Source organism: Physeter macrocephalus, chromosome 14, assembly GCF_002837175.3.
Source record: "Physeter macrocephalus isolate SW-GA chromosome 14, ASM283717v5, whole genome shotgun sequence".
In the NCBI taxonomy this organism is placed as follows: domain Eukaryota; kingdom Metazoa; phylum Chordata; class Mammalia; order Artiodactyla; family Physeteridae; genus Physeter; species Physeter macrocephalus.
In genome coordinates, this window is record NC_041227.1 from 88,783,533 (window position 1) to 88,806,006 (window position 22,474).

A 22,474-nucleotide genomic window follows, 5' to 3' on the forward strand; every position below is an offset into this window, starting at 1 on the left:
TGCCGTGGCCTCTCCCTGTTGCGGAGCACAGGCTCCGGACGCGCAGGCTCAGCGGCCATGGCTCACGGGCCCAGCCGCTCCGCGGCATGTGGGATCCTCCCGGACCGGGGCACGAACCCGCGTCCCCTGCATCGGCAGGCGGACTCTCAACCACTGCGCCACCAGGGAAGCCCCCAGTTGTCATTCTGGATGCCTTTTCTGAAGCCGTTTTTCCTATTCAGGAAAAGAAACTCATGGAAGATCGCATTGCTGAGTGTTCCTCTCAGCTGGCTGAAGAGGAAGAAAAGGCAAAAAACCTGGCCAAGATCAGGAATAAGCAAGAAGTGATGATCTCAGATTTAGAAGGTGAGTGTTGGAGGTTAGAGAAATTTAGGGCTAGGACATGTGAGCCTTTAGATTTTACTTAAATCAGAACATGCTGTAATAGGAAACGTACATGGGGATCGCTCATCAGTTTGGGTTCAGCTATTAGAATAGCCCTCTTATATGGTGTTGTCATTTGCCTAGTCACCAAGTATTTAGTGCCGTCAAACGGCACTAAATTATTTTTAAACTTTTACTTTTTAAAGCTAGGTCCTGTAATAAAATAGATTGCCCTTTGGTGGACACAGCTGGGACCTAAATTAAGTTTGAGCTGTACGGGCCGTTAAATTTGTATGTGTTTAATCTAAATGCTGCGTCGAGGTGCCTAGGTTTCCCTTCACAAAGGGACAGCTGCTGACACAAAACCTGGCAGGGACAGGAGACTCTGTGCAGGGTAGCAGTGTCTCACTCTGATGGCCCAAGTCATGTCAGCAAATGCTAGGATTTTTGCAAAATGGATCACTGCCTTCTGCAAAAGAAATAAGAAAAGAGGGTGGAAGTTGGAAAGAGCCCAGAAAACCTTCCCTTTGACCCGCAGCTGGAGACTGGTATCGACAGAGGAGGAAGAACGTGGCTCTTAACACCCTGCTGTCGCGTGGTCGTTTACAACGGGGAGAAAATGAGTGGTTTCTAAAACAGTATTTAGGATTTTGTTGTCCTCGTTGTTGTCAGCCTGAAATTCTTTCCGTAAACCATTCTTGCCTGTAGGCGATTCTTCTGGGAAGGGTAGGTAGGCCTGTCCTTTTCTCACCTGACTGATGGGCGGGTGAGGACAGTGTGTGAAGGGAAGCATCCCCAGCCCTAATTAAGGAATCACTGCAGGATTCAGAGGGCGGGCGGGCGGGAGAGACGCCCACACTCTGCCCTCTCGCCCTCAGGGCTCAGGAACTGCAGTCTGGGTTCAAACCAGGGATTCCCGGTGAAAGGGGAGCGGGGGCACAGGGGTCACACGCCACCCAGCCTCTGCCAAGCCCTCTGCGATCCCGGGCACAGCACGGGGTCCAGGTCACTTTGGCTCTGATAGCGGCGCCCGCCCGCTCCCTGTGGAAGGACATCCTTACAATCCTCCCAGTTTCTTCCTGAAAATTCCACCCTCCTACTAATACATCTCGCCTTTGGTTTGATCTTAACTGGTTTCAGGTGATGGAGTGGTTGGCAGGATGATATTAAGGCAGCGACATGCTTTAGAATACAATGGCTAATTCTCAGCTTTAATCAGTTTACATTTTGAATTTGTCCATATGGAGTAACGTTCAGTGTGTTGAAGGGCTTCTTGTATCTTGCCCTAAAGAGCGCTTAAAGAAGGAAGAGAAGACCCGCCAGGAACTGGAAAAGGCCAAAAGGAAACTGGACGGCGAGACCACGGACCTGCAGGACCAGATCGCTGAGCTCCAGGCGCAGATTGACGAGCTCAAGATCCAGGTGGCCAAGAAGGAGGAGGAGCTGCAGGGCGCCCTGGCCAGGTCTGCACTAGGCATGTGGCTGGAGGGGGATTCCCGACAGATGAGACCCCGGGACGCTGACTTATGGCTTCCTTGTCATTGGGTGTGACACGGGCCTGGGAGGCCTGGGAGCATTTGTGTCGGGGCAGCCAGAAAATCTCATCAATCCTTCTTGGTATTTACACTGAAAAATCACGAGTCATATCATGAAATCCTTGGAAATTCACACCTGAAAAGTTTTAACCATTATCAAATGTTCTGGTTTCTGTACGTTACAGATTAATTTCAAGATGATTTAGAAGTTGAGAGGAAGTCACTTTTCAGAAATATTCCCCCCTCTTCTAGCATGATTTGCTCTTCAGTCCTAAACCATTCAGTTAGAGAATGCAAGTCATACATAGTAAATACGTTTATACTAATATTTCGTGTCTTTATAAAGAATAAGTATTTGGCTACATGGTCATAGGACTCGGTTTAATTTATAATTTATTACAATCAAGAAAATCTTATAACAGAAATTCTTCTGCCTCTGTCACTGTTAGTCTTTCTTTGGCCACTTACAGAGGTGAGGGCTGGAACCCAGAACTAAAATTCTCCACCTGCTCCCATGTGTCAGCTTCCCCTCCCTCACCTCAAACTTCCCACCTATCCCCGGTCAGAACGTCCACCCACATTAAACCACGCGGGAGCAAAAAGATGCACCAGAGGACACAGAAAGCGTAGAGTGGAGGGTGTGAAGGTGGCGGGTCTGCTTCCACTTTGTTCCAAGAGTTTCTCTGAATTTGCAGATTCACTGTGGGCTGGAAGCAATCTGACAGACAAGACCGCTACCTTGAGCAGTGTTTTAACTAGAAGAACATTTGCTTGAGAGGGAATTTTTAAATATTATAATCATTAAAGTGAGATGGTCCTGCCTTTTCATGGAGAACTTTATTAGCCTTTTGGACAGGACCCAGACTCCGTCCTGATGCCAGCTCTGGGCCTCCAAGCCGTGGGCCGTGGGCTGGGGGTGGTGTCTCAGGGTCTCCTTGTGGGAAGAGTCCCCGGGCGCCGGCTCTGAGCGCTTCCCGTGCCCGGGTGTCTCCGCAGGGGTGACGACGAGACGCTGCACAAGAACAACGCGCTTAAAGTCGTGCGTGAGCTGCAAGCCCAGCTTGCTGAGCTGCAGGAAGACTTTGAATCCGAGAAGGCTTCGCGGAACAAGGCGGAAAAGCAGAAGAGGGACTTGAGTGAGGAGCTGGAAGCTCTGAAGACAGAGCTTGAGGACACGCTGGACACCACGGCAGCTCAGCAGGAACTGCGGTAAGTGGGGGCAGGGCAGAGATGCTCGTCCTCGGGGAGTGGGGTGTTTTCCTGTATGCTGTCACTTCGAGCATCCTCTCTCCCTCCTGGAAACAGTGGCACGTGGAACAGTAACACAATCTCGGTGGTTAGAAACCAACCGGCCTGTAGGTAGAAAGCACGGGGCGGGCGGATGCACCACAGCCGGGTGCGCAGAGGGAGGTGTGATCAGAAAAGCCCCAGGTGCGCACACGGGGCTGGAGGGGAGAGTTACACCTGAACCAAGTGAGGGGGGCGCACGGACCAGAGGGCTAGAGGGGACAGGCGCAGAAACCGGAGGAGGTGGGGCTGTTTGGGCATCTGCTGGCTGCAGCAATTGGTCTGATGAACAGTGGTGAGGAAGCAGACGAGAAGGAGGCCCGCGTCCACAAAGACAAAAGGACAGGTGAGTGCAGGTACCCACGTGACAGATGGGCCAGCCGCCGAGCGTAGGCAAGAGGAGAGTGACGAGCGCAGCCAGACACGACTCACGGGAAGTCCCGGGAGAGCGCGCGCAGCTCCCCGTGAGCAGGTGGGCTGCCCGAGGCCCCTGCTGGCCGCCTCCTGGCCGCCTCCTCCTGACCGCCTCCTGCCTCCTCAAGACCCGAGCCGCCGCGCGCGAGGCCAGCCCAGGAATCCCCGGGCTGCGCGGCGGGTAGACCTGGCTGTGCGCGTGCTCGCGCGCGCACAGCCCCGCCGCCTGCCCCAGGCCGTGAGTGTGGGAAGGGGAGCCTGCCCCCGAGAAGGGGGCTAAGGGAGAGCCTGCAGTAAGGCGAGGGCAGTAGGGGTCATTTGCAGAGGCACGTGGGTAGGGGCGTGTGCCCGTCAGGTGCTGGGCCTGGAGAGAAGCCGTGCCGAGCCGTCAGGCTGAGGTCAGACGGTGGGTGTCCGGAGCGCTCAGTGCTGAAGAAGCGGAGGAGGTGAGCCCGATAACGTGCCAGGGACTTTGCCCGCGAACACGCAGGGCCTCACGGCAACGGGAGGGTGTGTCCCCGCAGAGCCACCTGAGCCGGTGGGGCTAGAGGCTCCTACCCGCCTCCACAGAGCAGCTCTGCTTTTAGCAGTTTTAAGTCCTGGCCTTGTCTTTAAACTACCTGCTTTTTAAATATCTGGAAACCACTGAACTGTGGGCTGCAACCCACAGTCGAATGATTAGACTTGGTTGAAATAGCCATTCTCAGCTGGGCTTTCAACCACGATAGAAAAAAAGGTTCTGCTCACTTCTTCCCTTCAACTCCTGTTTAAAAAAAAAAAAAAAGTACCAATGATATGCGCTTTTTTTGTTGTTGTTGTTTTTTGCCACACTGCACGGCTTGCAGGATCTTAGTTCCCCAACCAGGGATCAAACCCACCCTCCTTGCATTGGAAGCACGGAGTCTTAACCAGTGGACCGCCAGGGAAGTCCAGTATGCGCATATTTGTTAAAACCGTGGATGTTCTCCAACAGAGCACTCCCTGCTGCTGCTGGTGAAGGGGTCGGATGGCCTGCAGTTCCGACGCGTCGGGGGAGATGGTGTTGCCATCTGGTAGATGGGGGGTGAACTGAAGTAACCTCGATGGAGTCTCTGTCTTGCTGGGCTGATGCCGGGATGCTGGGGCCCCTCCTCCACCTCCAGCATCCGTCCCTTCCTCTGCACGGAAGCTTGCAGAGGACAAGGCCAGACCCCCGCACGCCCTTCACCTCCAGTGAACGTGGGGCCGAGCCAGGCTGCACCACCGCGACTCTGGTGGCTCCCTTTGTCTGGTGACCTGCCACCACGCAGCTAGCAGCCACCTGGGCCCCTTTTCTCTTTGCCGCAGCTGGTCGCAGCCCCTAGATTTCACTTCCTTGTAAAGAGAGGAAAGTGCGCCCACACAGCAGTCAGCATATACGTCACTGTTGTAAGTGGCTTCGGGTTCTAGAGCAAGTTTGCCCGAGTTGTGCTTCAGGATGATTGGGAAGTTAGCGCCCTCTAAGCGCTCTGTGTTAGGGCAGCTCTCAGCGGGAGTGGTACTTACCTGAACTGGTTTCAGCGTTAAGCTGTGCGCTTAAATTAAGGGTGGTGCTCGGACCCGCTTTTGTGGGGCGCGGTGTCCTGCCTGATGAGCCTTTACCAGCCCTTTTGGGGATTGACCCTCTTCCGGTTTTATTGAAATGCCTGCTGGTGCTGTGGCAGGCATCTTGGCTTCTTGTGTTAAGCAGTGCCTGGCCTGTGATACACCCAGGCTGCCCCGAACGTCCGAAGACCCTTAGGGACGTTACCCCGTGTCTCGACTGTAAGTCGCAGGTGGAATGGGGGTCGTGCTGGTTCTGGAAGGTTTCCCGCTACCACAATAACAGCCACGCCAGCCTCCTGGAATCCATGTCATGTTTCAGACAAAAGCAGAACTTGAAAAACGTGCCTTTAATTTAGTCATTCAACTAATTCTGAGCTTCTCCCTCTAAAATTATGTTTCTCTAGTACCAAACGTGAACAAGAAGTGGCAGAGCTGAAGAAGGCTCTTGAGGAGGAAACGAAGAACCACGAGGCTCAGATCCAGGACATGAGGCAGAGACACGCGACCGCCCTGGAGGAGCTTTCGGAACAGCTGGAGCAGGCGAAGAGGGTAGGGGCGCGCCGGTGGGCGGCGCCGGGTGCCCGTGATGCTACTGAAAGTCACACGCTCCTCTCACTGACGGCCCTCCCCCCCGATGACGTAGCTCCAACCCTTCCGCAGCTGGAAGTCCTGCTCTCGCTCACCTGCTGCCCGGAAGCCGCCGGGCCCTGCACGTGTTCCCGGGGCTCCGCCCCTCCTGCCCCCCGTCCCGCCTGCCTCCGGTCTGTCTCGGGCACCACACGTCGTTGCCCTTGCTTCACGGTTCCCGCTCCCGTATCGCACGTGCTGGCTGCCCGCAGTGCTGCCGCCCCCCCCCCATACCGTATCTGCCGCCCCGAGCCGTGTGTACAGGGCTGCTCCACGCGCAGACGTCCTCACACTCCGAGGACAGCAGGTGTCTTCCTTCATTCATGCAGCAGGTGTTGACTGCAGGCTCACTCCGTGTCAGCACGGTTCTCCGGATACCAGAGCCGTGCCCTTTGCGTCCTCTGTTGTAAAACTGCCAGCGAACTGTGTTTCCCTTCCCTCTCCTAGCTCAAGGCAAACCTGGAGAAGAACAGGCAGGGCCTGGAGACAGACAACAAGGAGCTGGCGTGCGAGGTGAAGGTGCTGCAGCAGGTCAAGGCCGAGTCTGAGCACAAGAGGAAGAAGCTGGACGCCCAGGTGCAGGAGCTCCACGCCAAGGTCTCGGAAGGGGACAGACTCAGGCTGGAACTGGCCGAGAAAGCGAATAAGTTACAGGTAGGCCTGGAGAGCCTTTCCTGGGCGTCGCCCCCAGTGTCTGGCGGGGTGGGGAGGGGAGGGGACTGACATTGGGGGCCCCCGGGCTGCCCCAGGTCCGCATTAGGCTCCTTGTGTTGTTCTCCCACTTGAAGCTCACAGCGCCCCCCGGGTGAGTCTGGTGGACGAGGACGTGAGAAGCTCGCCTGCCTCTGGGCTCTGCCGAGTCCACAGCCCTCCCCGCCCCACTGCTGCCAAGACTGATGAAGTGGGGGGATCTCTGAAGGGCGTTGCTAAACTGAGGATAAACAGAAACGCCATCAGCTTGAGTTTCAAGTATAGAAACGCCCTCCGTGTGCCTTCCCTTTGCTCACGTGACTAGAGGACAGACTGGAACCAAGGGCAACTCCTGTCCCTTTTGTCTGCGACCCGCTGTCCCCACAAAAAAAAAATAGACGGTCTCATGCCGTGGGGGTTTCGGGGGGGGAGGTATTTTAGAGCTACCATTAATTAAACACGGAAAAGAAAAAAATGTTTTTACCACATTATTCATAAAATCTGACCAGGTGCACGGGCTTCAGTAGTTGCGGCACGTGGGCTCAGTAGTTGTGGCTCGTGGGCTCTAGGGCGCAGGCTCGGTAGTTGTGGTGCATGGGCTTAGTTGCTCCACGGCATGTGGGATCCTCCCGGACCAGGGCTCGAACCCATGTCCCCTGCATTGGCAGGCAGATTCTTAACCACTGTGCCACCAGGGGAGTCCAAGAGCTGATTTTAGAATATGGAAAATGCTTGTGTCAATGCTCTCACTGAAAGTGGCTTCAAACAGGAAATTCTCAAGATTTCAAGTTCATTTATTCAGTTTTCTCTCGAAGTCTCTACAGATTTATAGTCGGTATAGATTTCTAAAGACAGAAACTATTTAATTTTTTTAATCCACCAAATATCCTTTTAATCCCTGAGATGACTGAACGTGCCCATTTTGTGCCCTTTGGACACTCACCGACCACTTGTTCCCATCTGGGCGGTAATACATTCAGCACCGGCTGCAGGACTGCAGGCCAGGCGGGTGGGCGAAGCTCTGGAAGGTCATGAGCCTCCCTTTCCTGCCTTTTTGGAATATACGATCTGCTGGGGGAGACAGTGCCAACATTACTTGTTTTCTAAGTAATAACCAAACCCAGTTGTCTTTTTTTTTTTTTTTTTTTTTTTTTTGCGGTACACGGGCCTCTCACTGCTGTGGCCTCTCCCGCTGCGGAGCACAGGCTCGGGACGCGCAGGCTCAGCGGCCATGGCTCACGGGCCCAGCCGCTCCGCGGCATGTGGGATCCTCCCGGACCGGGGCACGAACCCGCGTCCCCTGCATCGGCAGGCGGACTCTCAACCACTGCGCCACCAGGGAAGCCCCCAGTTGTCATTCTGGATGCCTTTTCTGAAGCCGTTTTTCCTATTCAGGAAAAGAAACTCATGGAAGATCGCATTGCTGAGTGTTCCTCTCAGCTGGCTGAAGAGGAAGAAAAGGCAAAAAACCTGGCCAAGATCAGGAATAAGCAAGAAGTGATGATCTCAGATTTAGAAGGTGAGTGTTGGAGGTTAGAGAAATTTAGGGCTAGGACATGTGAGCCTTTAGATTTTACTTAAATCAGAACATGCTGTAATAGGAAACGTACATGGGGATCGCTCATCAGTTTGGGTTCAGCTATTAGAATAGCCCTCTTATATGGTGTTGTCATTTGCCTAGTCACCAAGTATTTAGTGCCGTCAAACGGCACTAAATTATTTTTAAACTTTTACTTTTTAAAGCTAGGTCCTGTAATAAAATAGATTGCCCTTTGGTGGACACAGCTGGGACCTAAATTAAGTTTGAGCTGTACGGGCCGTTAAATTTGTATGTGTTTAATCTAAATGCTGCGTCGAGGTGCCTAGGTTTCCCTTCACAAAGGGACAGCTGCTGACACAAAACCTGGCAGGGACAGGAGACTCTGTGCAGGGTAGCAGTGTCTCACTCTGATGGCCCAAGTCATGTCAGCAAATGCTAGGATTTTTGCAAAATGGATCACTGCCTTCTGCAAAAGAAATAAGAAAAGAGGGTGGAAGTTGGAAAGAGCCCAGAAAACCTTCCCTTTGACCCGCAGCTGGAGACTGGTATCGACAGAGGAGGAAGAACGTGGCTCTTAACACCCTGCTGTCGCGTGGTCGTTTACAACGGGGAGAAAATGAGTGGTTTCTAAAACAGTATTTAGGATTTTGTTGTCCTCGTTGTTGTCAGCCTGAAATTCTTTCCGTAAACCATTCTTGCCTGTAGGCGATTCTTCTGGGAAGGGTAGGTAGGCCTGTCCTTTTCTCACCTGACTGATGGGCGGGTGAGGACAGTGTGTGAAGGGAAGCATCCCCAGCCCTAATTAAGGAATCACTGCAGGATTCAGAGGGCGGGCGGGCGGGAGAGACGCCCACACTCTGCCCTCTCGCCCTCAGGGCTCAGGAACTGCAGTCTGGGTTCAAACCAGGGATTCCCGGTGAAAGGGGAGCGGGGGCACAGGGGTCACACGCCACCCAGCCTCTGCCAAGCCCTCTGCGATCCCGGGCACAGCACGGGGTCCAGGTCACTTTGGCTCTGATAGCGGCGCCCGCCCGCTCCCTGTGGAAGGACATCCTTACAATCCTCCCAGTTTCTTCCTGAAAATTCCACCCTCCTACTAATACATCTCGCCTTTGGTTTGATCTTAACTGGTTTCAGGTGATGGAGTGGTTGGCAGGATGATATTAAGGCAGCGACATGCTTTAGAATACAATGGCTAATTCTCAGCTTTAATCAGTTTACATTTTGAATTTGTCCATATGGAGTAACATTCAGTGTGTTGAAGGGCTTCTTGTATCTTGCCCTAAAGAGCGCTTAAAGAAGGAAGAGAAGACCCGCCAGGAACTGGAAAAGGCCAAAAGGAAACTGGACGGCGAGACCACGGACCTGCAGGACCAGATCGCTGAGCTCCAGGCGCAGATTGACGAGCTCAAGATCCAGGTGGCCAAGAAGGAGGAGGAGCTGCAGGGCGCCCTGGCCAGGTCTGCACTAGGCATGTGGCTGGAGGGGGATTCCCGACAGATGAGACCCCGGGACGCTGACTTATGGCTTCCTTGTCATTGGGTGTGACACGGGCCTGGGAGGCCTGGGAGCATTTGTGTCGGGGCAGCCAGAAAATCTCATCAATCCTTCTTGGTATTTACACTGAAAAATCACGAGTCATATCATGAAATCCTTGGAAATTCACACCTGAAAAGTTTTAACCATTATCAAATATTCTGGTTTCTGTACGTTACAGATTAATTTCAAGATGATTTAGAAGTTGAGAGGAAGTCACTTTTCAGAAATATTCCCCCCTCTTCTAGCATGATTTGCTCTTCAGTCCTAAACCATTCAGTTAGAGAATGCAAGTCATACATAGTAAATACGTTTATACTAATATTTCGTGTCTTTATAAAGAATAAGTATTTGGCTACATGGTCATAGGACTCGGTTTAATTTATAATTTATTACAATCAAGAAAATCTTATAACAGAAATTCTTCTGCCTCTGTCACTGTTAGTCTTTCTTTGGCCACTTACAGAGGTGAGGGCTGGAACCCAGAACTAAAATTCTCCACCTGCTCCCATGTGTCAGCTTCCCCTCCCTCACCTCAAACTTCCCACCTATCCCCGGTCAGAACGTCCACCCACATTAAACCACGCGGGAGCAAAAAGATGCACCAGAGGACACAGAAAGCGTAGAGTGGAGGGTGTGAAGGTGGCGGGTCTGCTTCCACTTTGTTCCAAGAGTTTCTCTGAATTTGCAGATTCACTGTGGGCTGGAAGCAATCTGACAGACAAGACCGCTACCTTGAGCAGTGTTTTAACTAGAAGAACATTTGCTTGAGAGGGAATTTTTAAATATTATAATCATTAAAGTGAGATGGTCCTGCCTTTTCATGGAGAACTTTATTAGCCTTTTGGACAGGACCCAGACTCCGTCCTGATGCCAGCTCTGGGCCTCCAAGCCGTGGGCCGTGGGCTGGGGGTGGTGTCTCAGGGTCTCCTTGTGGGAAGAGTCCCCGGGCGCCGGCTCTGAGCGCTTCCCGTGCCCGGGTGTCTCCGCAGGGGTGACGACGAGACGCTGCACAAGAACAACGCGCTTAAAGTCGTGCGTGAGCTGCAAGCCCAGCTTGCTGAGCTGCAGGAAGACTTTGAATCCGAGAAGGCTTCGCGGAACAAGGCGGAAAAGCAGAAGAGGGACTTGAGTGAGGAGCTGGAAGCTCTGAAGACAGAGCTTGAGGACACGCTGGACACCACGGCAGCTCAGCAGGAACTGCGGTAAGTGGGGGCAGGGCAGAGATGCTCGTCCTCGGGGAGTGGGGTGTTTTCCTGTATGCTGTCACTTCGAGCATCCTCTCTCCCTCCTGGAAACAGTGGCACGTGGAACAGTAACACAATCTCGGTGGTTAGAAACCAACCGGCCTGTAGGTAGAAAGCACGGGGCGGGCGGATGCACCACAGCCGGGTGCGCAGAGGGAGGTGTGATCAGAAAAGCCCCAGGTGCGCACACGGGGCTGGAGGGGAGAGTTACACCTGAACCAAGTGAGGGGGGCGCACGGACCAGAGGGCTAGAGGGGACAGGCGCAGAAACCGGAGGAGGTGGGGCTGTTTGGGCATCTGCTGGCTGCAGCAATTGGTCTGATGAACAGTGGTGAGGAAGCAGACGAGAAGGAGGCCCGCGTCCACAAAGACAAAAGGACAGGTGAGTGCAGGTACCCACGTGACAGATGGGCCAGCCGCCGAGCGTAGGCAAGAGGAGAGTGACGAGCGCAGCCAGACACGACTCACGGGAAGTCCCGGGAGAGCGCGCGCAGCTCCCCGTGAGCAGGTGGGCTGCCCGAGGCCCCTGCTGGCCGCCTCCTGGCCGCCTCCTCCTGACCGCCTCCTGCCTCCTCAAGACCCGAGCCGCCGCGCGCGAGGCCAGCCCAGGAATCCCCGGGCTGCGCGGCGGGTAGACCTGGCTGTGCGCGTGCTCGCGCGCGCACAGCCCCGCCGCCTGCCCCAGGCCGTGAGTGTGGGAAGGGGAGCCTGCCCCCGAGAAGGGGGCTAAGGGAGAGCCTGCAGTAAGGCGAGGGCAGTAGGGGTCATTTGCAGAGGCACGTGGGTAGGGGCGTGTGCCCGTCAGGTGCTGGGCCTGGAGAGAAGCCGTGCCGAGCCGTCAGGCTGAGGTCAGACGGTGGGTGTCCGGAGCGCTCAGTGCTGAAGAAGCGGAGGAGGTGAGCCCGATAACGTGCCAGGGACTTTGCCCGCGAACACGCAGGGCCTCACGGCAACGGGAGGGTGTGTCCCCGCAGAGCCACCTGAGCCGGTGGGGCTAGAGGCTCCTACCCGCCTCCACAGAGCAGCTCTGCTTTTAGCAGTTTTAAGTCCTGGCCTTGTCTTTAAACTACCTGCTTTTTAAATATCTGGAAACCACTGAACTGTGGGCTGCAACCCACAGTCGAATGATTAGACTTGGTTGAAATAGCCATTCTCAGCTGGGCTTTCAACCACGATAGAAAAAAAGGTTCTGCTCACTTCTTCCCTTCAACTCCTGTTTAAAAAAAAAAAAAAAGTACCAATGATATGCGCTTTTTTTGTTGTTGTTGTTTTTTGCCACACTGCACGGCTTGCAGGATCTTAGTTCCCCAACCAGGGATCAAACCCACCCTCCTTGCATTGGAAGCACGGAGTCTTAACCAGTGGACCGCCAGGGAAGTCCAGTATGCGCATATTTGTTAAAACCGTGGATGTTCTCCAACAGAGCACTCCCTGCTGCTGCTGGTGAAGGGGTCGGATGGCCTGCAGTTCCGACGCGTCGGGGGAGATGGTGTTGCCATCTGGTAGATGGGGGGTGAACTGAAGTAACCTCGATGGAGTCTCTGTCTTGCTGGGCTGATGCCGGGATGCTGGGGCCCCTCCTCCACCTCCAGCATCCGTCCCTTCCTCTGCACGGAAGCTTGCAGAGGACAAGGCCAGACCCCCGCACGCCCTTCACCTCCAGTGAACGTGGGGCCGAGCCAGGCTGCACCACCGCGACTCTGGTGGCTCCCTTTGTCTGGTGACCTGCCACCACGCAGCTAGCAGCCACCTGGGCCCCTTTTCTCTTTGCCGCAGCTGGTCGCAGCCCCTAGATTTCACTTCCTTGTAAAGAGAGGAAAGTGCGCCCACACAGCAGTCAGCATATACGTCACTGTTGTAAGTGGCTTCGGGTTCTAGAGCAAGTTTGCCCGAGTTGTGCTTCAGGATGATTGGGAAGTTAGCGCCCTCTAAGCGCTCTGTGTTAGGGCAGCTCTCAGCGGGAGTGGTACTTACCTGAACTGGTTTCAGCGTTAAGCTGTGCGCTTAAATTAAGGGTGGTGCTCGGACCCGCTTTTGTGGGGCGCGGTGTCCTGCCTGATGAGCCTTTACCAGCCCTTTTGGGGATTGACCCTCTTCCGGTTTTATTGAAATGCCTGCTGGTGCTGTGGCAGGCATCTTGGCTTCTTGTGTTAAGCAGTGCCTGGCCTGTGATACACCCAGGCTGCCCCGAACGTCCGAAGACCCTTAGGGACGTTACCCCGTGTCTCGACTGTAAGTCGCAGGTGGAATGGGGGTCGTGCTGGTTCTGGAAGGTTTCCCGCTACCACAATAACAGCCACGCCAGCCTCCTGGAATCCATGTCATGTTTCAGACAAAAGCAGAACTTGAAAAACGTGCCTTTAATTTAGTCATTCAACTAATTCTGAGCTTCTCCCTCTAAAATTATGTTTCTCTAGTACCAAACGTGAACAAGAAGTGGCAGAGCTGAAGAAGGCTCTTGAGGAGGAAACGAAGAACCACGAGGCTCAGATCCAGGACATGAGGCAGAGACACGCGACCGCCCTGGAGGAGCTTTCGGAACAGCTGGAGCAGGCGAAGAGGGTAGGGGCGCGCCGGTGGGCGGCGCCGGGTGCCCGTGATGCTACTGAAAGTCACACGCTCCTCTCACTGACGGCCCTCCCCCCCGATGACGTAGCTCCAACCCTTCCGCAGCTGGAAGTCCTGCTCTCGCTCACCTGCTGCCCGGAAGCCGCCGGGCCCTGCACGTGTTCCCGGGGCTCCGCCCCTCCTGCCCCCCGTCCCGCCTGCCTCCGGTCTGTCTCGGGCACCACACGTCGTTGCCCTTGCTTCACGGTTCCCGCTCCCGTATCGCACGTGCTGGCTGCCCGCAGTGCTGCCGCCCCCCCCCCATACCGTATCTGCCGCCCCGAGCCGTGTGTACAGGGCTGCTCCACGCGCAGACGTCCTCACACTCCGAGGACAGCAGGTGTCTTCCTTCATTCATGCAGCAGGTGTTGACTGCAGGCTCACTCCGTGTCAGCACGGTTCTCCGGATACCAGAGCCGTGCCCTTTGCGTCCTCTGTTGTAAAACTGCCAGCGAACTGTGTTTCCCTTCCCTCTCCTAGCTCAAGGCAAACCTGGAGAAGAACAGGCAGGGCCTGGAGACAGACAACAAGGAGCTGGCGTGCGAGGTGAAGGTGCTGCAGCAGGTCAAGGCCGAGTCTGAGCACAAGAGGAAGAAGCTGGACGCCCAGGTGCAGGAGCTCCACGCCAAGGTCTCGGAAGGGGACAGACTCAGGCTGGAACTGGCCGAGAAAGCGAATAAGTTACAGGTAGGCCTGGAGAGCCTTTCCTGGGCGTCGCCCCCAGTGTCTGGCGGGGTGGGGAGGGGAGGGGACTGACATTGGGGGCCCCCGGGCTGCCCCAGGTCCGCATTAGGCTCCTTGTGTTGTTCTCCCACTTGAAGCTCACAGCGCCCCCCGGGTGAGTCTGGTGGACGAGGACGTGAGAAGCTCGCCTGCCTCTGGGCTCTGCCGAGTCCACAGCCCTCCCCGCCCCACTGCTGCCAAGACTGATGAAGTGGGGGGATCTCTGAAGGGCGTTGCTAAACTGAGGATAAACAGAAACGCCATCAGCTTGAGTTTCAAGTATAGAAACGCCCTCCGTGTGCCTTCCCTTTGCTCACGTGACTAGAGGACAGACTGGAACCAAGGGCAACTCCTGTCCCTTTTGTCTGCGACCCGCTGTCCCCACAAAAAAAAAATAGACGGTCTCATGCCGTGGGGGTTTCGGGGGGGGAGGTATTTTAGAGCTACCATTAATTAAACACGGAAAAGAAAAAAATGTTTTTACCACATTATTCATAAAATCTGACCATAAGAAATAGCTACATATTCATGATAAATATATCATACCAGATTTTCTTTCAGCTTAAAAAGAACTGTGGGCTGTGACTCTTAGAATGTAAACTTCTTCGAATCTGTGTGATAAAGTTTTCAAGTTCTCTAAGAAAATGAATTATACTTGCGCCCCCCACCCACCTCCCCCCAGCATACGGATAGTGCATCTTCGTGTGAAAAAGGGTTAAAATAAAACACCTGCTGATCTTGAGCCTCCTCACATACGACAGCAGCCACTCTTTCAGAGGATTTGGTATAATTTTTGTCTCTTGATGCTGAAAAACAAGATAGCAAGCCAGTTAAGAGAACGCCCTCCACGTGTGGGCTCTGCCGTCCTAAGCCTCCCTGTCCGGGTGGTCGGTGGAGGCTGTCTGCGGTGGCTGGCTGGCTCAGGGCCTGCTCACGGGGGCGGTAGACTCTCGGTGGTGAGCCCTCCTTAGCGAGGCTGACCCCTCCTCTCCGCGATACGCTCACTTTGGGTGCATTTAGGGTCCAGAACCACCACTCTTTTCTCTCTGCCTACTGCTGAAGTGAGTCATAACCTTTCACTCCTCCTTGCAGAATGAATTGGATAATGTCTCAACTCTTCTAGAAGAAGCAGAGAAAAAGGGTATTAAGTTTGCCAAGGACGCAGCTGGTCTTGAGTCTCAACTCCAGGACACACAGGTATTCCCCCGGGGGTGGAGTGTTACTAGTAACTCTGCTGTTTCTGTGATCTGTAAGTTGGTGAAACATGCTATTCCCAGAACTGCCCTCTTATCACCTCTTTCTGATTTTCTGGTCTACTTTTTTTTCTTTATATAAATTTATTTATTTTATTTATTTATTTATTTTTGGCGGAGTTGGGTCTTCGTTGCCGCGCGCAGGCTTTCTCTAGTTGCGGCGAGCGGGGGCTACTCTTCGTTGCGGTGCGCGGGCTCCTCATTGCGGTGGCTTCCCTTGTTGCGGAGCACGGGCTCTAGGCGCACGGGCTTCAGTAGTTGTGTCTCGCGGGCTCTAGAGCGCAGGATCAGTAGTTGTGGCGCACAGGCTTAGTTGCTCCGTGGCATGTGGGATCTTCCCGGACCAGGGCTCGAACCCGTGTCCCCTGCATGGGCAGGCGGATTCTTAACCACTGTGCCACCAGGGAAGCCATTCTGCTCTACGTTTATTTTCAACCATCTTGCACCAAAACCAGCCCTGATGCTCAGGAACTCACCTTTGAGCTCATATCTAGAGCCTGCGGTTCCTGTGTCTGGCAGGCATGCGGGTGCCTGGGAGGTGGCTCTTGCTGTCTGGCCGGGCACCGCCTGGGGTGCGGTTCACCAGGCGGCGGCGGCGGTCCTGTTATACATTCGTGCACTGCTGGCCGTTTTAAACATTTTCTCATGGTTTTTGTTCATTAACGCTGACCTGAGAGAAACAGGAAAGGATTCCAGGAGTGATAAAAGGATGTGGGAAAGGGAAGCTCGCAGGTCCCTGGCCTGGGCCCCTGGCGGGGTGACGCTGCCATGGCTCGTGAACCAGTTTGTTTTTGGTTTTTTGGCCACACTGCACAGCTTGCGGAATCTTGATTCCCCGACCAGGGGTTGAACCCGCGCCCTCGGCAGTGAAAGCGCGGAGTCCTAACCATTGGACTGCCAGGGAACTCCCTCATGAACAACTTTAAAGCAATATTGTATTAAGGGCACTTGTTAAATGATCAGGTGTGTTTTAAAATCACTTGTCTGTTAACATCACTGGGTATTTCTCACACACTGAGACTCTGTTTTTTTTAACAGAGGCATTGTGGTTTGGGTGATTACCATAACCTAAGTACTGACCGTTTATAAAAATAAACAGGAGCTTCTTCAGGAAGAGACACGCCAAAAACTGAACCTGAGCAGCCGGATCCGGCAGCTGGAGGAGGAGAAGAACAGCCTTCAGGAGCAGCAAGAGGAGGAGGAGGAGGCCAGGAAGAACCTGGAAAAGCAGGTGTTGGCCCTGCAGGCCCAGGTGCGTGCATCCACTTGGGACGCAGTGTGGCCTCGATGTGTGCATTTAGCAGCTAACGTCCCTGCCCTGCTGGGTGCTTTCAGCTCCATCTGGGACAGTTAATTGGGTCTTGTTGGGAGCAAGGTGAAGACCCTCGGACTGTGTCAACTGTGTAAATTCCAATCCAGTCATTCTTTTATACATGATTAGCGAAGAAATTTCTGGTCTAAGATTCACTTGCTCAGAAACACATAGTATTGCTTTATATTATTTCTTGTGACAAGATATTGAAAACAAGTTTTATCTTTATTCCTCAAGTGTGAAATCCAGTTGAGTTCTTTAATAGTGATCTTTTTTCCTTCAGTTGACAGATACCAAGAAGAAAGTAGATGACGACCTGGGGACAATTGAAAGTTTGGAAGAAGCCAAGAAGAAGCTCCTTAAAGACGTGGAAGCACTGAGCCAGCGCCTGGAGGAGAAGGCCCTGGCCTACGACAAGCTGGAGAAGACCAAGAACCGCCTGCAGCAGGAGCTCGATGACCTGCTGGTGGACCTGGACCACCAACGCCAGGTCGTCTCCAACTTGGAGAAGAAGCAGAAGAAGTTCGATCAGGTGGGTGCCCGGCGCCCCCACCCCTGGGCTCCCGGGCCAGCGCCGCACGTGTCCTCCTGGCAAAGCCCTCGCCTTTGTCATTTCGGCTTAAAATAATCCTTTCTTATTTAAGAGCAATATTTATTTATAGCAAAATTGGAAAAAAGCAGACCGGCATAAGGAAGGAAACAGGAGAACACCCCTGATATTCTTAGCAATAATTCAGGCACGTAGCAAATGAGAGGAGTCTCTGTTGCTTTTGAAATCGATTTTTACTGTTTCCCAACGCCATCCCGTGTAGCTGTTAGCAGAAGAGAAGAACATCTCTGCCCGCTACGCGGAAGAGCGAGACCGGGCCGAAGCAGAGGCCAGGGAGAAGGAGACCAAAGCCCTGTCCCTGGCCCGCGCCCTCGAGGAGGCCCTGGAGGCCAAGGAAGAGTCTGAGCGGCAGAACAAGCAGCTGCGGGCAGACATGGAGGACCTGATGAGCTCCAAGGACGACGTGGGCAAGAACGTGAGTGTCCCGGGGGCGGCGCCGTCAGGGCAGGCGGGCGACTCTGGGAAGGCCCAGCCCTACGGGGAAGCGCACCAAGAGTGCCTTGGCCTGTCTATAAATAGGGCGTTCAAGACTCCCAGGATAAGCCGCCAGGTTTTCTGCAGTCTGTTCTCGGTTACCTGTGCCAAAGCCAGGCGGGGGGTTCGCGTCGCTTTCACGGGCCCTCCCCGCCCTAAGCTGCACCCTGGCAGGGGTCCTTTAAATGAAGGGTCTCTCTGTTCCTGGGTCTCAGGTGGTTATCAAACGCAAGTGCCTCAAGTCCCCGCAGGTCGAGAGTAGTGGGATCTGTCTCCTGCACCGAGTGGGGAAGCTGGAGGGGAGCCGGGGGGGACCCCCTCGTCCTCCCACTGCACACGCCTTCCCCGAGAGCTGCTGTGGTTTTTATTTACCCTACCCCCTCCCCTAGTGTACGAGGTGTTGAGGGTAGTGATGGGGGACCCAGGCCTGGGGTCAGAACAGGTTCGGGGCTTGACTCTCCCCCGAGCTCCCATTTAACCTGTCTAAGCCTAAGTTTCCTCTTCTGTCAAAGGGACGTGATACTTGCCTGTTTCATGAAGCTGCTGCAGCTGTGCTCTGAAAGGCATAAAGTCCTCTCTAAAGATAAAAGCTCATTTTCCTGGGGCACGGGCTCTCTGGCCACATCATAAGGGAGGAAGGACTGTCCTGCCTTCCTGCCAAGTCTCCTACAGCCTGGGGACCGGCCCCGTGGACAGGAAGAGGCCTCCTAGAGTAGAAATGGCCAGGATTACAGAGTAAAACGTAGAGAGAGAATTCCGCCGTTGATTCCATTTTCTTGTTCCATATTAGTTTTCTTTAGAACAAACGACAGGCCCACATTCATTCCACAAGCACTTCCTTTGTGCCTGCGAAGTGCCGGACACTAAGAGACACAGGCCCTCCTCACGTTGCAAGGCTTCTCCTGCCCGCGTGAGAACTGACGTGGCAGTGAACGCCAGAGGGACACATAATAATATAGCACCTGCGCACGCCTGCCTGAGGATTGTCTCCAGGATCAGAGGGGACGTGAAGGGGGGGCACCCAGCACAGCGCTTGGCACCGAGAACTTAGTAAACGTGTGTGGTGGGGATCTCTGCGCAGAGAGAGGTCAAACCTCTCTTTCACTGTACCCCGCTTTGCGGGCCCGCCACACCTAGTGTGGAAGTCTCCGCGTGTGCGTTTTCAATACAAATGACCTTTTCCACAGCAAGAGGGATGTACTGTGTTAGACGCAGGCCTCAGGCCAGTGGCCAGTCAACAGGCGATTCCCCTGACACCGTGCTCTTTTTACCGTTCACCGCTTTTAAAGCTCTCTCGGCTTCAAGGTTACGGGAGGGTAACTGAGCGACTCTAGAGCACCTGTGAATAAAGAAATCAGGCCTGTCACTCAGATGGCGCGCTCTGAAACGAGGACGAGCGTCGCTGCAGTGGGAGGGGAGGAGGCCTGGGGGGGTGGGGTGCCTGTAAAACAGGAACTGCTGTCCTTGCTTGTCCTCCGCCAAGGGTCATCCCCTCCCTGTGCTCCCCGTGGTCTAGGTTCACGAACTTGAAAAATCCAAACGGGCCCTAGAGCAGCAGGTGGAGGAGATGAGGACCCAGCTGGAAGAGCTGGAAGATGAGCTTCAGGCTACAGAAGACGCCAAGCTTCGCCTGGAGGTCAACATGCAGGCCATGAAGGCCCAGTTCGAGAGGGACTTGCAGACCAGAGATGAGCAGAACGAGGAGAAGAAGCGGCTGCTCGTTAAACAGGTAGGTCATGGAAGGGGGCCCCCGGGACAGGAGCCGGTTTGCTCTCAGGGCCCAGCTTGGGGTCAGTATCTTATTCATTCACATTGGAACATATTAGCTGGAGGAGAGTTACGTGGTCATTTGATAATTTTATCCTTTAAAATGTAATACAGTTGGTTTTGATTTCCTATTTCTCAGCTAATATCACTGCTACTTACAAGCCAGGATATCCATGGAAAAGCCCTTAGTGGAATCTCCAGGGATATGTAGTCAGGTTCAAGTTCCGTGAGTCTCATGAGTATCGATAAAGGGAAGAATCAGTATGTACCTGACCGGGTGACGCTGAGTATTCCGAAGGTCAGATCCCACGACCTCATTAAGCCACTCTTTAAAGGGAAACCTCTAGGTGAAGGCCCGACGGGGGCTGGAGGGTCTGCATCCTGGCTGGCTTGCCCACGGGGTGCTGGCCCGAGACCTCTGCTCTGGGCACGTGGGCCAGTCCTGTTGCATCACGGACACCATGAGCTCTGCCTCCTTTCGTGCCTTTGCTGTGGTCAGGGGAAATGGTTTGTACCAGTGGTGGTGGTTAAAGATCTCTCTGTACAAATTAACTGCTAATGACAGTAATAACTGCCCAGTGGCAGGCAGCACCTCTCCAGAGTAACCCGAGCCCTCATGCTCTGGTTCTCTGTGTGGGCACCTGGGTCTGACCAGACGTGACCCGATGCGGTCCATTAGGTGCGGGAGCTGGAGGCTGAGCTGGAGGATGAGCGGAAGCAGCGGGCCCTTGCTGTGGCTTCAAAGAAGAAAATGGAAATAGACCTGAAGGACCTGGAAGCTCAAATCGAGGCTGCAAACAAAGCTAGGGATGAAGTGATCAAGCAGCTCCGCAAACTTCAGGTAAGTGCGGCCAGCCGTCAGTCTTGGGTGGTGGTAGGTGTCATCTGGTCCTGCTTAGATCAAGCGCAACGCGGCCCGTGAAGCTGGGGAGAAGGGCTCTGGGCAGCACCCAGCCTGCCATCTTGCCCGCAGGCTCAGGGGTTGCCAGGTCACCCCTGCAGAGAGCACAGTGCAGCCGTCAGCCTCGGCTGTGGGTTGGGGCCACGGGCCATAAAGATGGCACGTGTGTAGCTCCAGTGTCTACAGTGGGCCAGTGCTTGGCCCACTTGGACTGATCGGGGTGGAGTCACCAGCGGGGGCGGCAACCACCGGGGACAAGCTTTGGGGGCTCTGAACAGCCTCTGATGCTCAACTAAACATGCAGCCACTGAGAGGAGAGGAGTGTCGACTTCCCTCCGCTAGCGCCGTGAGCTTCAGTGAGCCTTTCCGTCTGACTGAATCATCACTTTTGCCACCCAGATGGTGTGCCCGGTTTTCACTATCACAGTGACAGAAAGTGATTTCTATAGTAACTCATGGTATTGGCAGGATGTGATGGGCCCTTTCATATAAGTAGGCACAACTTCCCTGGGGGGAAGTTTGTTAGGACAGAAGCTTTAGCAAGTTTCCATTCCTTTGACCTTGGTGATGCCGCATCTTGAGAATTTATTCTAATAGAATATAAATATGAGGAGAAGTACTTACATACAAAGATCGTAGCTGAAGTGTTATTTATGAATGCAAAAATGGAAATAACCTAAATGTAGGTGGACTGCCAGCCGTTCAAATGATGGGGATGTGTATGCAGTGACACAGGAAGATGCAGTGTAGGGAGGGCAGTTTAGTTTGTAACTCAGCACACGTGTGTGTGTGTGTGTGTGTGTGTGTATAGGACATGTAGATATACACATTTAGAAAAAAAGTTTAGAAGGAAAAGTCTTCTCTGGATAATAGATTTATGAGTAACTTATTTGCTTCCTTACACTTTTTTAAAAAGCTAAATACAAAGGTTTTTACTTTGACCAGCTAATTACAAAGAATATAAATTATATTACTATGACTTTAACAGCTTTATGGAGATATAATTCACACAACATTCAATTTACCCATTTAAAGTGTTTTTGCTGTTTTTTAGACTATTCATAGGGGCTGTGCAAGCATCACCCACTATCTCATTTTGGACATTTTGGTTCCCTCTAAAAGAGACCCTGTGCCCATTAGCTGTGACTCCACACTATCTCTGCCACATCCAACACTGATCAACCACTAATCTACTTTCTGTCTCTATAGATTTGCCTATGCTGGACATGTCATATAAATGGAATCCTACAATATGTGGCTTTTTGTGACCAGCTTTTCACTTAGCATGTTTTCAAGGTTCACCCTGTTGTAGCATAAATAAGTACTTCATTCCTTTTTATTACCAAATAATATTCCATCTTTTGGACATACCATATTTTTTTTATGAATCCATTCATTAGCTGGCATTTGAGTTATTCTGACTTTTTAGCTACTGTGAATACTGCTGCTATGAACATTCACATATATTTGTGTGGATGTGTGTTTTCAATTTTCCTACAATATGTGGCTTTTTGTGACCAGCTTCTTTCACTTAGCATGTTTTCAAGGTCCACCCTGTTGTAGCATAAATAAGTACTTCATTCCTTTTTATTACCAAATAATATTCCATCTTTTGGACATACCATATTTTTTTTATGAATCCATTCATTAGCTGGCATTTGAGTTATTCTGACTTTTTAGCTACTGTGAATACTGCTGCTATGAACATTCACATATATTTGTGTGGATGTGTGTTTTCAATTTTCTTGGGTATATACCTAGGAATGGAACTGCTAGGTTATTCGGTAATTCTCTTTAACTTTGAGGAACTGCCCAGTCTTTCCACAGCGACATTTTACATTCCTACCGGCTATGTATGAGGATTCCAGTTTCTCTACATCCTCACCAACACTTGCTAGTGTCCATCTTTTAATTATAGCCATCCCAGTGGGTATGAAGTGGTATCTCATTGTGGTTTTTTAATGTGTATATATATATATATATATATATATTTATTTATTTATTTATTTATTTATTTATTTATTT

General features: G+C 52.9%; 1 protein-coding gene across 1 annotated transcript in view; it reads left to right on the plus strand.

The window, feature by feature from the left end:
- MYH10 (myosin heavy chain 10) overlaps nucleotides 1–22,474 on the plus strand; it is a 129,613-nt gene that overhangs the window by 98,824 nt on the left and 8,315 nt on the right. The window contains exons 22-32 of the mRNA XM_028500033.2: nucleotides 222–345; nucleotides 1,655–1,826; nucleotides 2,895–3,107; nucleotides 5,567–5,711; nucleotides 6,237–6,443; nucleotides 15,225–15,329; nucleotides 16,485–16,637; nucleotides 16,981–17,229; nucleotides 17,510–17,722; nucleotides 19,298–19,510; nucleotides 20,228–20,389. Of these exons, the coding sequence (XP_028355834.1) occupies nucleotides 222–345; nucleotides 1,655–1,826; nucleotides 2,895–3,107; nucleotides 5,567–5,711; nucleotides 6,237–6,443; nucleotides 15,225–15,329; nucleotides 16,485–16,637; nucleotides 16,981–17,229; nucleotides 17,510–17,722; nucleotides 19,298–19,510; nucleotides 20,228–20,389 (1,956 nt within the window). The remainder of the gene's footprint in view (nucleotides 1–221; nucleotides 346–1,654; nucleotides 1,827–2,894; nucleotides 3,108–5,566; nucleotides 5,712–6,236; nucleotides 6,444–15,224; nucleotides 15,330–16,484; nucleotides 16,638–16,980; nucleotides 17,230–17,509; nucleotides 17,723–19,297; nucleotides 19,511–20,227; nucleotides 20,390–22,474) is intronic.